This window comes from Phragmites australis, chromosome 8 (genome assembly GCF_958298935.1).
Source record: "Phragmites australis chromosome 8, lpPhrAust1.1, whole genome shotgun sequence".
In the NCBI taxonomy this organism is placed as follows: domain Eukaryota; kingdom Viridiplantae; phylum Streptophyta; class Magnoliopsida; order Poales; family Poaceae; genus Phragmites; species Phragmites australis.
Window position 1 is genome coordinate 1,467,497 of NC_084928.1, and position 17,034 is coordinate 1,484,530.

The 17,034-nt window shown below is 46.6% G+C and overlaps 1 protein-coding gene across 1 annotated transcript; it reads right to left on the reverse strand.

Moving 5' to 3' along the window:
- Positions 1 to 11,763: 11,763 nt before the first annotated feature.
- On the reverse strand, positions 11,764 to 14,688 carry LOC133926168 (arginine decarboxylase 1). Its single transcript, XM_062371960.1, has one exon. The coding sequence runs from the start codon at positions 14,089 to 14,091 to the stop codon at positions 11,995 to 11,997; it is 2,097 nt and encodes a 698-aa protein (XP_062227944.1). The 5' UTR covers positions 14,092 to 14,688; the 3' UTR covers positions 11,764 to 11,994.
- Between the last annotated feature and the right edge of the window lie 2,346 nt (positions 14,689 to 17,034).

The window sequence follows — 17,034 nt, forward strand, 5'->3', positions numbered from 1 at the left end:
GATGCAATAGCCCTATATCGGTCATAGCAAATTCACCATGTAACCAAGAAATCAAGTGGTGAAGAAACGAAGAAATGTTTGCTGTCAAAATGATGACATCGACATATAGAGGAAGGTACACCAGATGAGATGATGAGTGGTAAGTAAAAAGTGAAGGATCAAACTTTGAACATTGAAAACCGATAGAAGAAAGAAAGCTTTTGAACTGAAGGAACCAAGTTCTTGGTGCTTGCTTAAGACGATATAAAGACCTATTCAATTGGCAAACATGCTTAGGACAAGAAGGATTGACAAAACCCGAAGGTTGCTGGCAAAAAATGATCTCAGTAAGCTTACCATGCAAGAAAGTGTTCTTCACATCAAGTTGATGGATTGGCCATGACATAGAGGTGAAGAGACTAAGCACAATGCAGATTGTAGCCGGCTTAATGAAAGGACTAAAAGTCTCATTATAGTCGATGCATGCTTGTTGTGAGAACCCATGCATGACCCAGCGAGCCTTATAGCAAGAGAGGGATCCATCAGGGTTAAATTTATGGTGAAGGATCCATTTTTCGGTGACAACATTAGCACCTGCAGGAGGGGATACCAATGTCCAAATGTTGTTGGAGATTAGAGCATTAAACTCCTTAACCATAGCTTGATGCCAGTTAAGGTCCTTAAGAGCCATGAGATAAGAGCTGGGCAAAGGAGATATGTCAGTTGCAGTATTAAACCCTATGAGACAAGAAAACATATATCTCTAACTTTATCTACAGTTATTCTATAATCAAAATGTTCAACTGAAAACTCAAATCAACTCAGAGTACATTCCAATCAAAATTCAAATTCTGCTCAACTACGGACTCTCCAAAGAAAAAACAGACACTCCATAAAAATATGGACTTTCTAAAAAAATGTGCGGACTATTCGAAGAATTTTATGGACTCTCAAAAAAATACGGACTTTTTGAGAAAATATGCGGACTCTCAAAAAAATACGGACTTTTTGAGAAAATATGCGGACTCTCCACATATCCCAGTTTATTTCAAAACTACAGACTATCCGAAGAATTTTACGGACTCTCTATACAACCCAAGCAATCCAAAACTCGACAAACCAAATCAAAAACTTTATCAATCTCTCATCACATATAAACTAAATCATATTTCAACTTAGTTTCATAAGATTTTGTCGGACGAAAGAACACGCAAGGTCATGCTCTGAAACATCAAAAATAGAGGCACATAATTTTCGAGTGGCCGCGTGTTTGGAGCCCTACGTAATATTTTGGTCAAATGCAAGCCACTCCCTGTTCATTGAACACGTCAGAGTCGAATTCATTTTTGCCTTACACAGTGTGAATTCAAATAATAGTGAACTGAGTCATCACACTATTATGGTCATTCGATGTGCATGTGAGTTCACACTTAAATCACTTCACTTTATTTTTCTTATCATCTTTGAACTCTGAACATCGCACGGACAAATTCAGACGAAACCTACCTACTTTTCATTTGCTCGCATGGGCAATTGGTACAAGTCTACAGCGAAGATAAAGTCCAACCACGTATTTGCTGAAGTTGATGTCTCTGTCAGCCTGTCTTACCAAATCATCTTACCTGCAAAGCATATAGACGATACTTAAAACAAATGAGTTTAGTCTCTGCCTGCAGATTCTTTTATTCCAGGAGAACATTCACATGTCACATAGCCAAACAGGCTGCAAACATGTTTTAATCTTCTTGTACACATGTGACATGTCACTCTTATGTATATATATTATTACTATTTAAATGTTTGTTTTGCATGAATGATTCAACTGTCGTTGGCTACATACATAGGTTAGAGTCAGAGACTCACCCAGCCCTCTTCAGCTAATCATTTGACCGTCCTGAATTCAACATAGCAGCCATCCTTCTACTAAACTAGTATATGAGATCGATGTAACTAAGCTGCGACCGGCGAAGCTTCACTGAGTAGGAAGACGACCAATCAGATCAGGTCCAAGAGTAGTAATGCAGATAATCAGGTCAAAGACCTGGAATTGCTCCAGATGCCGCATACGAGCGTCTCAGAGACTGGAAATCACGGCTCACCTACCGTCTCTCCATGTCCGGAAACGTCCTGATCTTTCAAGTTTCAAGTCCCAGATAGATTGAGGCTTCTCAGCCCTCCAAATTGGACCAGATGCTGAACTTTTTCGCCAACTTGATAATGCATCTTGAAACTTCGGATGGAAAGAAAAGAAAGAGATTTTTTATTCCTACGGCAAGGAGCTGAAATGCATTTGTTCCAGCGTTTGCAGTCCAAGTTCTGGATCCACATTCCAGATTGACAGGCATGATCCTTGGCACATAGGGTTTCATGCGTATCAGAATTTAGGGCATTGACCGTCGACTTCCTGTTCTCTCCTTGCCTGGGCTTCCTGTTCACTCCTCGCCTGGGCTGTCAGCCAGGACTTCGCAGGTTCTCCACATGGGCCGCTACTTACCTTGGATAACTCCAATGTAGTTTTTCCTCGAGAATTGTTCCCTGATTTACGATACTTACATCTTGGAATCAATTCCACGTGTTGTTGCGTATCTACTATATTAGTAGATGGACAACAAAAGAACCTCATGTTCGCTCTTAAGAGGATAAATTATCATATTAATCGAAAAAAGAAAATAATATATGTCATTGATTGTTACCATCATCTAACCATCTTGATTAAATTCGAAATTAAAAATTATGATAAATTATTAGTTTGATTCAACACAAATTAGGAAGCAAAATACCTAAATAAAGAGTTCATGTAAAATATAATTAATCAATAGCTAAAATTCGAGATAAATAATAATAAAATTTAGTAGTTCGATTTCCATATGGATTGGGAAACAAATATCTAAATAAAGGGTACATATAAAAATACAATTCGTAATAATTGAAATTAGGATTAAAAATAGAAAAAAAAAACAAAGGTGAATATCAAATGAAGGCATAGAAAAAATTAAAATAAATAAAGTTAGTAACGTGATTTCTATACAAATTCAGAAGCACCATGCAGCTCAAGGTCATTACGTCAAGCAGACAGCGGGACAAGACACAACACATATACTATATATGATAAAAGCTATTACCTTTAGTAGCAACAAAGGGACATCAACAAATCTAGAAATTGATAGGGCGGGACGTAGGATCCGATTGATAGGGAAAGTATGGGTGTTGTTATATTAGGCTTGGACAGCGTAATTCAAGGTCGTGATGCTAGGCATGTAATGGGGTAACGCGCAACCCGCAACCTGTAGATGGTGTAACCACGATCTTCAACAATAGTTAAGGGACATCGATAAGGGCATGGCACATAAGCTGGCCATGTATCTCGTGGTCACGATGGTAGGTGGACGAGGAGTTATATCTAACTGAATTCGTTAATGAATTTAAAAACCACATAGCAAATTTATTACCGCGTACCACAAGATCATGGTGTCAGAAAGGAAACAAGCCAAGCCACAACCTACATGGTGTGCACATGGTCTGAGTGGCGACCTACGATGGTGACACGGGACACTAAGGACACTAGAGCCAGGTTTGAACCACGTACCTTGTGGTTGCAGCCACAATATGGCGTGAAGCTACATTTAATTTAATTCATTGGTGAAATTAAAAATATAACAATAAATTTATTGTTGCACACCACAAGATAGTGGTGTAACATAAAGGACGGTGCAAGACACAACTATAGGCCACAGATGGTGTAGTCATGACATACAACGACAACAAAAAAAACACATATGAAGTCTATGATTGACAAGTCAGGATGCAACTGGCAAGTGTTGAGCTTGGGTCACGCCATTTGTGATCACGGTGATAAACGGGTGAAGAGAATTATCTGTGTCTATGTATGATCGACATATCTATATAACAATGATTGATCATATAAATGTTAATTTGCAATCGAAGTTGGTATAAAAAGCATAGTAGTATAATAAAGCTAGCCGCCCAAATATGCAAGCCACTCGCTAGTTTGGTGCATTCTTCCCTCGCATCCTCCTCCAATCCTCCATTAACCTACTTGGCAAAGCCTTCTTCTCCTTCCAAACGACAAATCACTATCGCAACATGCCTTTTGAGCGAGTCATCATTTTTTTTTGTTGCAAAAACTCCCTATGAAACTGTTTCACGGGTCAAACTATTTTTTTTTGTCCACTTGGACTTGGTTTTCATTTCAATATGTCGATGTCGGCACTGCACATGCACAAAAACCGGGAAGATCGCAGGAGTAGTACGGAGTAGTAGGTATGGAATGCTTCAACATGTTTTTGGTAGCTTTAACAGTTTATAGTTAGTTACACAAAGCAACAGTTCAGAGACGGAAAATACGAACACAAACGTAGCCATCGCAGTCCGAAGACATTTCTTCGGATGAAAGTCACACGCAAGGTCATGCTCTGGAACATCAAAAATAGAGGCCCAGAATTTTTGGCACCGACAGGAAGTCATATGGCAGAAATATATAAAAGCTCTCTCTCTCTCTCTTCAAATTATAAAAGCTCTAGAAGCGAGAAATATAAACTTACTAAATCTCAACCATGACTATTTTATGGTATCTATATTCTCTATTAATCGACCATAAACCATGAATGTGCCTGTGTTTCCATGCACAAAGTTCCATACCTCTGCAGAGCGTCCTTTAAAAAGAGCTAAAGAATGCAATGCAATTCCTTATTTTTTCCATGCATGGAGTTCTATATCCTGAACAATAAAAATTGTCGGTCAAACGCAAACCACCACATGATCATTGAACGCATCAGAGTCGAAATTCTGCTCCACATTATTTGCTCTTTTGGACGAATCCTGCTCAGAAGTCTCCAGTCTACGGCGTCTCAACAACTATCGTCTCGGGAGTGGGGACTGGTAGCGTTCGGGCCCAAATATTTCTAAAGCCGCATCAGCAAAGATTGCTCACCTACCATATTTCCATCTTCGGATACATCCAGAGAGATTTTATTGCATCCAGTCTTATACAAATACTCTTTCTTGTGTATGTTATGTGTCTCTTTTTTCTCTCAGTTGCACATATCAGTCGTTAAATTAGAGAAGAATGACATGAATAAGGTCTCGTAATAGCCTTTCAGTGAAGTATTTCGTAGAATTTCTTTCCCAGGATACATCCTGATCTTTCAGGATCCAAGTCCCAGCTGTTAGACTTAATATGATTAAGGCTGTCATTAAGGGTTAATTAATAGTTGCATCTTTGATTGGGGCTAAACACAAAATTGGTTAGGTCCCATATCATATTAGCGCTATATATAGCGGGATTGTCCTGCTATCACTTTAATCTCATCATTAAGTGGTAAGCTAAAAAAATAACGGTCCCTCTCTCTCTCCAAAACCATTCTGGAGGCGTTTCTGATTTGAAGGCCGACCACGTCACTCGAGGGCTTCCCAGGACCGTGATCAAGCCTCTACAGCGACAAGAAGGGGATGACTTGATCTAATTCAGGAATTTCGCATAATTTAGCATGTGTTCATGTGATTAGATAAGTTTCTGGTCATTAGTTAAGATTAATTTACTAACACCGGTCTCCCAGATTGAGTCACTTGTACCCGTTGTATCGGACCAGATGTTGAACTTTTTCGACAACCAGATAATGCAGTTTGAAACTTCGGATTGAAACAAAGAAACAAAAAAATTGATTTCTATGGCAAGGAGCTGAAACACACCGGTTCAGCTTTGCAGTCTAAGTTCTGAATACAGACTCCAGAGTGACAGGCATGCAGCTACAATCCCTGCCTGATCATTTCGTATATTAATCGTGATGAGGTGCATCTGCCAATGGTTACTTGTATCTGCAATGCAGAAAACTGTTACAACTTCCGGCCTCAACATGTCGCAGCATTGCATTTAAAAAATGGAGCTTGACCAGTCTCCGTCCATGGCATGCTTGATGTTAACACTTTAGGTATGCACATCCATCTTTCCCTTTGATTTTGTCCCTGAGTTCTAAGCTTAGACCAGGGAGCTGTTCCGTTCTTGGTGTAAGTATATTTTTTTCTATATGCTTTTTTCCCCGAGAACTCGCAGGAGCTATGCGCATCATATCACTAAGGAGAGACCTTTCCAATCTGCTCAAACATGGGACATACCTTCTAAAATCATGTGGATGGCCTGCACTGCATGCATGTAGGACTGCTTCTGACCATGCAACATCAATAGTGTAGTTAACAACAATGCTTAATACTGCAAATGGCAAGCGCGACCTGTTCCTTTTACGGGCTCGCCTATCACAAAAATGTTCCAAGAATTCACATGTCTGAAGCAACAACTACATGAAAAGTTCGTCTTGGCAAAGAAAGAAGCAGAAGGTTGCTCAACTAGGTATGCAAGGTATAGCTTCCAGTATATGATGCTTTGCTGCTGATTGCTGAAAAAGAAAGGAATAGAGCCTAGATTACGTATTTCTGTCTGAGTTATTTTTGAGAACACAAGGTGAGAAATGCTCTTATGTTGATGATGATGAGTGATTAATGGGAATATTGATTTGGACCTTTTGGTAGCGTATTTTAATTGTGCTTGATTATGTTTATGGTTAACCAGAGGTGGTGATGGAGTGAGAATTGAGGATGGCGGAGAAACATGTCTCTTTGGCTCATGATGTGTAGGGGTACGGATGCGATATAACGATCAACAACAAGGCGGCGAAGGGCAAGTGGAGGCTTAGCACCGACGGATTGTGCGGGGCCGAGTGAATCCATGGGCGATCTGCATTGCTCACATAGAGGGCACAAGAAGACATAGTGTAAAGAGAATGTGATGAAGACAGCGTTGATCAAGTCAAAACAGCAAGACGATGACAAGTCAAGAGGCGACCTTATGGCGGGAGCACAAAGGCTTGAAGGCGTCAAAGACCATGACGGAGGTCGAACACGTGTCGACATCGAGGAGCTTGCGTAGAGGCTACACGAGCGGAGAGGAGTAATGCTTTAAGAAGCGTGTAAGGTGGTTTTCCAGTTTCTTGTCAAAACCGGGAGCGGAGTCTGAGGACGTGTGGTACCATCATGAAGCTTGCGTGAAGATATAACAAAGTCATGAAGGCGCTGGGTCCATCCGATGGATAACAAAAAACTTGGACCATTTTACCCCACAGAGGTGTATATCCTGTATTAGACTTAAGGGGTAGTTTGGGAAATATCCACTCGCCTATAAATAAGGGAAATGGCTAGTTGAAAACCACCTCTCCAAGACCATTTTCTATTTTGCTAATTGCTAGGCTTGGTTAGGGCTTCAAGAGAGAGAGAGAGAGATTAGGGTTAATTGCTCTAGACTTGATCTCATCAAGAGTAGGAGAATGATAGGCTGCTTCCAAGTCATGTATCCATGAATCTTCCTTGATCTTAATTCAATTCCTCAGTTGTTTAGCAAATTCGTGGTGCTTTTTATCTCCATCCTAATCTCTTGTTCTTGAAGTTTTGGTGGATTTTTCATTATTCGCTTTTGGCTACAATTTCAATCTCTCTGTGCCATCACATAAACCCGTGACCTATCTCACTGGTCGCAGGATCGGATCTGACACAATCTGCCTAATCACATTTATTGACATCTACTCAAGTGTTTTCCTTCCTTATGTGCCAATTCTAGTGGACAAAATCATGGACGACGCGAAGGGGCATTGTCCCGTCTTGTAGTATTAAATACTACGGAGTGCGACTTTTGAAGGTCAACGCGGCGCTACACGATGGACGGGATATTGTTAGTATGCCGATCAAGCAAGTGATCGGGGACAGTCCTCCATAATGATGGCTTGAGTTAGATATTAGGATAAGCAGGGTCTTTTTTTTGGATTCATATGTAAGTTCTCCCCCCCCCTACTATATAAAGGGATGAGGACCTCGTTTGTAGAGAAGGGCAGATCAAGTCTAGCAGTCAGCTAGAACTACTTCTGTAATCAATTGAGATCCTCCATAACATAACATACAAGACGTAGGACTATTATCCTTCGAGAGGTATGAACCTGTATAACTCTATATGTCCCTAAGTCCATCGTACGTGCACACATCGATTCCTGAAATACCATTCATGCACCCGCTGTTTAGCATACCATGAAATTATTGTCAGAGACTAACCCTTGACAGTATGAGAACTTTTGACAGCTGCCTGGTGAGAGCGTAGAGTCCATATTCAGCATGTTTTAGGGGATGGTGAACAAGATGAGAGTGAATGGTAGACTTCCCTATGATGATCATGAGAGAGACATAAAATTGCTTTATAGTCTAGGTCGCAAGGTTTAGGAGGTCAAAGTCGCTGCTATTATTGAGTCCCTCAACTATGAGACTCTCATTGTGGATGAGTTGTATAGCAAGGTTAGATCTACCAAGATTGACAATGAGACCAGAGCCAAATATGAGAATCCTTCAAACCAACGGAGTATGGCCTTGGTTTCGAGAGGTGGCCAGTCGAGTGATGGTTCCAGTTTTGCTAACATCTCACAGCTTGGTTTTGCTTTGTCATTTCTAGTTTCTATCACAGAAGAACAGGTGGACACTTTGGAAATGAGGAGCTAGCGCTGATCACGAAAAAGTTCAACCACTTCTATGATAACAGAAGGAACCGGAGGAGAGGTAACACCAAGGGATGCTTTGAGTGCAGCGATCCGAACCACTTCATCGTTGATTGCCCCAAGAAGAACAAAGTCGATGCTAACAAGCCCAAGCATAAGAAGAAGAAGAAGAAGAAGTACTTTGATTGTGAGGCGGTGAAGAAGGATTTCCGCAACAAGCTCAAGGCTAAAGAACGCGCCTTCCTCACCTCCCTCAGCGACTTCGACTTCGACTCCAGCAATGATGACTCTTCAAGCTGAAGTGAGGATGAGGACAAGAAGAAGAAGAAGATCACCGACAACCTCAATGGCTTGTGCTTCGTCACCGACACCATCAAGTCCAAGGGAGAGCTTTGCTTCATAGCCGACGACAAATAGCGGCGCCGAGCTTTACTCGAAGGTACAACTTTCTGCCGATTAGCTCTCTCTGAAAGTAGATGAACTAGAAGATACTTTAGTAGCTCAAGATTGCAATCTCAAGTTAGCTATGCGTGAGCTTAGAGAATACAAAATGAAATTTGAAAATGCTATCATAGAACTTGAATTGCTAAAATCTGCTCCCACAGTTGTAGATGAGATAGAGTGTGATGCTTGTGGTGTTTACATAATTCAAATGTTTGATCTACAAACTAGGCATACTTCTTTGTTAGATGAGCTTGAGAAAGCTAAGCTTGATCAGCATTGAATTCCTTCTACACAACGGAACTTTCGGTGTTCATTGTGAGTGTAGTTTTGTGGTGTTTTTGTTGTACTTTGTGTTGCGCTTTGTTGTGATTGGTTCTTGAGGTGCGTTAGGTGCGAATTAGACATATTCTTTGTTCTTATTGTAGAATTTTAAGAGCTCCCACTCACCTACTTTGGTCGCCGTTCCGGTCCTTCACTTTTGAACTCAGCCACTGTTTCCCTCTAATCCTCCGGTATGTACTTTAGCTAAATCCCATCGGTGCCTTTTGTGATCCTTTCTTATACTGGAGATAGAAATATATGTGCAAACTCAATCCTTCACATTAAAATGAAGGAAATGTCATTGCAAACACCTCATGATGATTGCAACTCATGTCAAGATAAACTACCACAATAATTCAAATGAAATCTCGTGATAGTTAATTCAGAAGAGAAAAACTACATGTTGCGCTAGTTTGACTCAAATGAAAATAAAAAAGGAAAATGGAAGGAGATTATATGCGCTCTATAGAATTTACAATCTCCTCTCTTCATCTTTAGGCGCATCACCGCTGGGTGAAGTAAACGAGACAAAATTCATGGTCGCACTTCTGAATTTCTGATCTGTGCAGGAAGTGTGAACTTATTCGCTCAGTGTCAACGGTGCAGCTAATCCTTCCATACACCAAAGTGATAATGTTGGGCAAATAATCGTCGATAAACGGAATCGAATAATCCCAACAGCGCAAGCATTACAGCGACACGATGAGCCGGCGATCTAACAGCCGATGGACACCAGTATAATTGTCGAGAAGAGCAAGGAAGATTCTTCAGATCGGCGTGTTAGTCAGTCAATCAGTCAGCCATCCCTGAAGTCTTCAGGCTTTACACCAGATAGATACTGAGGCACGTCGAATATTGAGCACAACATCTGTGCAGTGCGGTTCGGCACTGAGCCACTAGCTCACACAGCAGCTGGGGCTGAGAGCTTTCGGTTTCTGGCCAGGAACTTGACATGCGCCGTGCTTTGCTTGGACAGGGTTGGCAGGGTGTTGGATCTGGAATCTCATCTCACAGCGCAAAAATGGCCAATGGATAACGAGGATGCCGAAAGGTGAAGGGGGTCACCTGGCTCCTATCCTCTACCCTGCCAACCGTATTGGATTCAGATCTGATCCATCCATCCTGATTGGAAACACGACACATGCTCCTTGAGAGTTGTAGCCCACCTGATCGGGAACGGACGGCCGGCATCGAGCGCGGGCAGTGGCTTGAAGAATCGTTTGTGGCCAATTATTCAGTTGAAGTGACACAAGGATCATGTGTTCATGTACCAGCCATGCAGCATTTCTTCTGTAAGTGATGGATAAAATACTAGTAGTTGAACCTGGTCAAGGGCCATGTGGAAGCATGGACAGACATAGGGTAACCGTGGCCTTGGCTATATGTACGAATGCGCGGAGCAATTGCCAACTGGACCCGATTAGAATGCACCAATTTTAGTGGTTCAGGAACTGAAACCGAAACGTTTTTTTTACAAAAATCCATAACCCTACCAAACAGACCCATTATAAACTGTGACAACAACGATATGATCAATCTTCAGTGGCAACAACGAGGACAAACTTGAAGTGCAAGTTCATTCCCAGTTTTGTAGCAGATGCAAGAGGTGTCCGGAGCAACAGTCGTAGTTTAACCACACCTGAACGCGGCGCGGCGGCGACACAGCAGTCGTAGTTTAACCACACCTGGCCGCCGCTAGCCGGGGCCCCGCTCACCTACCCCGGTCCACGTATCCCGGACGCCATCCTGCCGAACCCTCGCCGATCTATCTGATCGAAACCCAAAGCTGCTGTTGAAGAGTTTTTGGACGACTTTGTTCTTGAAACACATGTGCAGTGCAGGCCCCTTGGAATGTACACACGCAGACGCAGGCAGCCAGGCACAGCAAGCTCTGCTCGTCTCACCTACCATGCTGAGGGCTGAGGCTGACATGCACGCGAGCAACGGCACAGCGACAGGTAGCGAAGAGTTGCGATGAATCCGCAGCAATCCACTGCGTGACGTCCGAATATCTTGGGCTTATCCACCCAGCGATTCCAGGCGTGACATCTGCCCCAAGTGTGGACTGGGAAGAGCAACGAAACGCAGAGGACAATGTTCAGCAGGATGCAAGAGAGCAGCCCAGCAAATCTGCAGAGCCAGAGGCAGAGACGGAGAGGTCGCCGACTAGCCGTTCCTTTCCCGCCCTCGTGCTTGTCTTGCTCATGGAAGCACCGCTCGAGGTTTCCAGTAGATTGTTGATACTAACATTTTCAAAGCAGAAGAGAGAAGAATCACAGCAACAAGACACAAAGCAAGAACAGCTTTTTCAGCTTTTTTTTTTGTCTTATTATCCTTTCTGATTGAAGAAGAGAGAAAGCTGCAATTGACAAGAGGGCAAGGGGATCGAGGACCATTGCTCCATGAATCCCGATCTAGTCTCATCTCATAGCATACACAGCTAAAATTCTTGGAAAAATTAAAACTACATGACAACTTCAGAGAAACTTATTGGATCCTTCTTATTCCCAGAAAAAAGGTAAACAGTGGACATTGACGCATTCGAAATAAAAAAGCGGCGCCAAGAACTCCGGCGAGAGACACCCGACGACTACGACCATGACACGATACAACACCGGGCGGAGGGTTACCAACGCCGGCGAGTGACAACTGCTGGCAACATCATTCACCAGGGACACGGGTACAGGGGAGTTTGTGTGCTCCATCATCACACGGTGAGCCCGCGCATGAACTCCCACTCATCATCATCATCCTCGGCGGCGCCGGCGGCCGACCCCTCCGAGTCGCTGCTCATGCCGCTACTCTCTCCGCTGGACATCACCGCCGCCTCGGGGTCGAACATCAGGTAAGGCATTGCGCCGAACGCTCGGGCCAGGGCGGCAGCCGTGGCTCCGTCGGTCCTCTGCTTCAGGACCTCGAACATGACCTCGGGCTCATGCTGCATCGCGCGGAGCACGTCGGCGCAGGAGGGCCCGGCCGCCGCGCGCGTCACTGCGAAGCAGTGAGGACCGTCGCTCTGCGACACGCGCACCAAGCTCGGCCCACCGAACAGGTTGTGCAGCCCGCCGAGGGCCTCCTGGTAGGCGCCCCCGAGGAACATGCCCAGGTAGTACCCGCGGGTGCCGTGGGTGGGGAGCTCGTGCAGCGGCAGGCTGTGCCTCCCGCCGATAAACTGGTCGACCTTGCCGTCGCTGTCGCAGGTGAGGTCTGACAGGACACCGTCGACGGCCGGGCGCTCGTGAAGGCGCTGTATTGGAATGATCGGGAACTGCTGCCCGATGGCCCACATGTCCGGCAGGGAGGTGAACACAGACAAGTTGATGTGGTATGTGCGCGGCGCCTCGGCCGCACCCATGCCACGGGCGACGATCTCGCAGAGCCCGTCAACCGCAGCGAGGTGCTCCAGGCCAAGAACCCCCTCCTTGAACTGCTCGGCGCAGCGCCGCTTTAGTTGGTCGGCGTACAGAGCACAGGTGTCGTAGTCACCGCGCACCGCGGCAGCCATGAGGTTGCGGTAGTCAGCACGGCAGTCGTCGGTGAGCTCCTCGAGCAGGTAGGCCGTTGCTGTGTCAATGCGGCCAGGCGCCGAAGCCGAGAAGGCCTCGAACACCAGGACCGAGTGGTGCGACACCAGCGCGCGGCCACTCTCGCTGCAGATGATGGGGTGATGCACCCCCTTGCGGTCACAGACGCGGCCAACCGCGGCAACCACGGCCGCCGCGTACTCCTCCAAGCTGTATGCCACTGACATATCGGTCTGCGCCGAGTGACTGCCATCATAGTCAATGCCGAGGCCACCGCCAACATCAATGACGCGCATGGCCGCGCCGAGGCGGGCGAGCTCGCAGTAGATCTGCGCGGCCTCGCCCACGCCATCGGAGAGCAGAGCAGTGGTCGGGATCTGGGAGCCAATGTGGAAGTGAAGGAGCTGGAGGCAGTCGAGCATACCAATGGCCTTGAGTTTGGTCACCACGGACAATATCTGCGCGGCGTTGAGGCCGAACTTGCCCTTCTCCCCCGACGTGGAGCCGAAGTGGCCTGCGTGCTTGGTGCGCAGCTTGGCCCGCATGCCGACCACCGGGCGCACGCCAAGGCGGCGGCTTGCCTCGACGACAATGTCGAGCTCCTCCTCCTGCTCGAGCACGATCACCGTGTTGAGCCCCATGGTGCGCGCCATGAGCGCGAGCGAGACATACTCGTCGTCCTTGTAGCCGTTGCAGACGAGAAGGGCGTCCGGGTTGCCGCGCGCGGCGAGGCAGCTCATGGCCAGCAGCAGCTCCGGCTTAGAGCCGGCCTCCAGGCCGAAGCGGAAAGCATCGCCGAACTCCACTATGTCTTCCACGACGTACCTGTCCTGGTTGCACTTGACCGGGTACACGCCCTGGTACCTTCCGCCGTAGCCGGTGGAGCGCACGGCGTAGTCGAACGCCGCGTTGAGGGTCTCCAAGCGGTGGCGCAGCACGTCGGGGAAGCGTACGAGCAGCGGCAGCGGCAGGTCGAGCCCGCCGCCAGCGCGCGGCCCCGCCGCCTTGGCCACGACCTTGGCCAGGTTGATCTCCTGCCCGGGCAGCGTGGCCGCGCCGTGCGGGCGCACGGCGACGTCGCCGTCATCATTGACGAAGAAGTATGGCGCGCCCCAGCCGTCTACGTTGTACAGCGCTGCGGAGAGGTCGGGCGACCACGCGACCGCCTCCGGCATGTCGGCCACGGCGGGGCCCAGCAGCGGGGCCGCGAAGTGCGCGGCGTCGCACGACGCGAAGGCGTGCGCCACAGGTGCTGCAGCATCAACGGCGAGTGCAGGCATCTCGTCACAACCGGAGAACGCTAGAGTCCACAGAAAAAAGTTAGCCTTTTTTTGATTTGTTTTCTGTGCTGTAAGTTTGCTGTTTGGGTGGTGTTAGCGGCGACAGATGAGAAGATGAAAAAAGAATGAAATTGAGGTGAGGCGGTCGATGGATATATTAGCTACCAAGAAATCAAAGAAAACCGAGAAAAGAATCGAAATCGAAATCGAGATCGATTATTTCGGATGCCAAAAGAGGAAATTCTGGAACGGAAGGTAGAAGAAGTCTAGGACGGGATTTTTAATCCTGTTGTGAGGAAGGGGGCTTTGAAAGCCGCCGAGGCCGGAGCCCCGGCTACCCCCGCAAACGGAGCAGGCGGTGGGAACGCGCGCGGCGGAGAGGGAGTCGTCGCCGGTGGTGGAGCCCGGGCACCCCACGCCGGCGTTCAGCAGGAGACCTCGGGGACGGGGACGGAGACGGAGACGGCGGCGAGGGTTCGCCTCCCTGTTGTTGTGTGGTCGGTCGGGTTGGTTTGTTGTTGGCCAATCGGGGGGAGAGCGAGACGAGATGATGAGATGCGAAATGGGCGACTGCGCGTCGTGAACGAAGCGAGGGTTCCGGCTGGGCTTTTATAGGTGGCCGCACCACCGGTGGGCCCCGTCCGCCGCGCCTGTTTTTTTCACTCCTCACCCTGGCTTTTGTTGGTGTGTATGTTTAAAAAGATTTTTATAAAATTTTATTTACAACCTCTATTATGTAATCTAGTAGTTAAATTGAAAGATAGATAGATAAAATAGACATTTATCATCATAAAAAATATTTTTTTTATGAAATATAGTCTATAAAATTTGCGTGCACGACAGGTAGGTGCGAGCGCTGGCGAGGTCAGGTTTGACCCTGACAAGACGGGCCCGTTTGTCAGTGACAACGGCCGGGTTCCGGGAAGCCTCGTGGCAGGGTGGTTGGGTCGTGGGCAGGTCCCGTGAATTGCGAACCAGCGGCGGCGCATGACTGACTCGGTGCGGGTGGTTGTTGGAGGCTACTTCTCCCACCCTCCTCGGGGTCACGCTCTTTGATCCCTTCGCTGTTCCGCTGCGCCCGAAGCTGGCCCCGCGCCCCAGCCGTGCGATCGGGCATCCGGCGGCGGGCGGGGACGCGGCGCGCACGTCGCGGGCGGACCAGGGGCTTTGTCACGTGCAGCGTGTGAGCCAAGCGGGTCTCAGGATTTTGCTTGCTGCCGCTAATACTCGTTTGACCCCCGTTCCTTGTCGACGCCGCACACTTTTCCTTGGTTTTCTTTCCCCCGTAGGTGTGCGCCGCACACATGTATAGCTTGGCATTATCTTGCTGAGGAGGCAGGGGATAAGGAACTTTGAGTTGCGAGAGGAATTTCTTTGGTTTTTTTTTTCTCGCTCTATCTTCTGGGCCCGGGAAAATACCACTTTGGTTGGTGGATGCGAGTTTCGTAGGTTCATTTTGTTGTAAATTATGAAAAATTCAATGTTTTATGCTTTACAAAACCATCCATTCTGGTTCTACATTTGTTTGAATAAAATGTTTCGCCAATTGGACTGATCTTTGGGCTGCCAGAACCGGACCTCTGCTCTGTTTTCGGTCCAGGTCCAAGATGGGCACCATATAGTTGGCTTCTAGGGTTGGGAAAGGAAAGATTTTTCCCTGGCTGTGACGTTCGATGCTTTCCTGGGTGTTAGCGGCGACAACGGCTTCAGGCCGATCCTCTCGGGTGCTGCCTCGGGCGGTTGCTCCTCTGGGCAGCATGGTCGGCTGCAGCAGCATTGGGAGCCGTCGGATCGCTGGATGGCCGCGGGAATCTCGCTGGGAAGCTAGCGCCGGTTCTCTGCGATGGGGATAAGGCTCATATTTCTTCCCCTCTCCCTCTCTGTGTGAAAAGCATGAGCTTTGACTGTTTTCCTCTCCCCTATGATTTCTCACTGAGGTGCATCGGGAACTAGAGTCTGAGGTTTTCTCGTGCTATCTATGGTGTTCTACTCTAGAGGAAGGGCTGTTGGTGGCCGGAGCTGCAATGTCGAGGCTCGCCCGTATTGCGGTGGCAGTACGATAGAGGGTTTTGTATCTCCGATCTCCTCTCACCGCCGGCAACGGAGGGTGATAGGTTTTCTGGGTCGGCAGCTTGCCAGCCGTGCCTAGCCACTCTTCATTTCGATTTCGGTCGATTTTTCGCTGTGAGTATTCTCCCTCTCCCTCTGGACGGCACATGCTCTGTGATGATTTTGTGATTTTAGGTTGGGCTATTAGATGAGTACAATAGCTATGGACTTGTGATGTGGACAGAGAGCTGTTATTCCTGTTTTAGGTTCGGCACTGCATTTTGGACATAATTCTGCTATTGCTTTTGCACAGAATAGTAGCTGCAGGCTTGTGTGCACATGTTGTTCAATGTTGGTTGTATCCTACTGCGCATGTGTTGCTGATTATTGGCCGTAGCACCGTCAGTTATTTTGAAGGTGCTCTGATCAGCTCTGTACTGAGATGTTTTGGCCATAACGTACTTCAGTATATCTCATATTTTGTATGACTTGGTTAGTTCTGTTATGGCTAGATGAATTCAGTTAAAGGATTTCATTTCAGTCCACTGTCCAGAACATACATTTAATTTTTGTCTAAGTTCTATTTGCTAGTTGAGATCTCACTAATAGCCCAATCTTTGATAAAATCAAAAGAACAATTAGGGGGCAAGACAACTAAGTCTTGGGGCCAATTGTTACACAAATCTGAGAGCAATAAATCTTTTGTCATATTTATGCTGTCATTATTTTTGAGCTCTTACTTATATGCTTTATTCTGGAATTCGGCTATTGAAGATACACATGTTAGACATGTTTGCTACTGTTATTATTTATTTTCTCATTTGCTTATTCATGTGTATAGATAGCTCGAATCTTTGTTCTTGTAATTATGTATGTGGAATAAGATGTATGCTC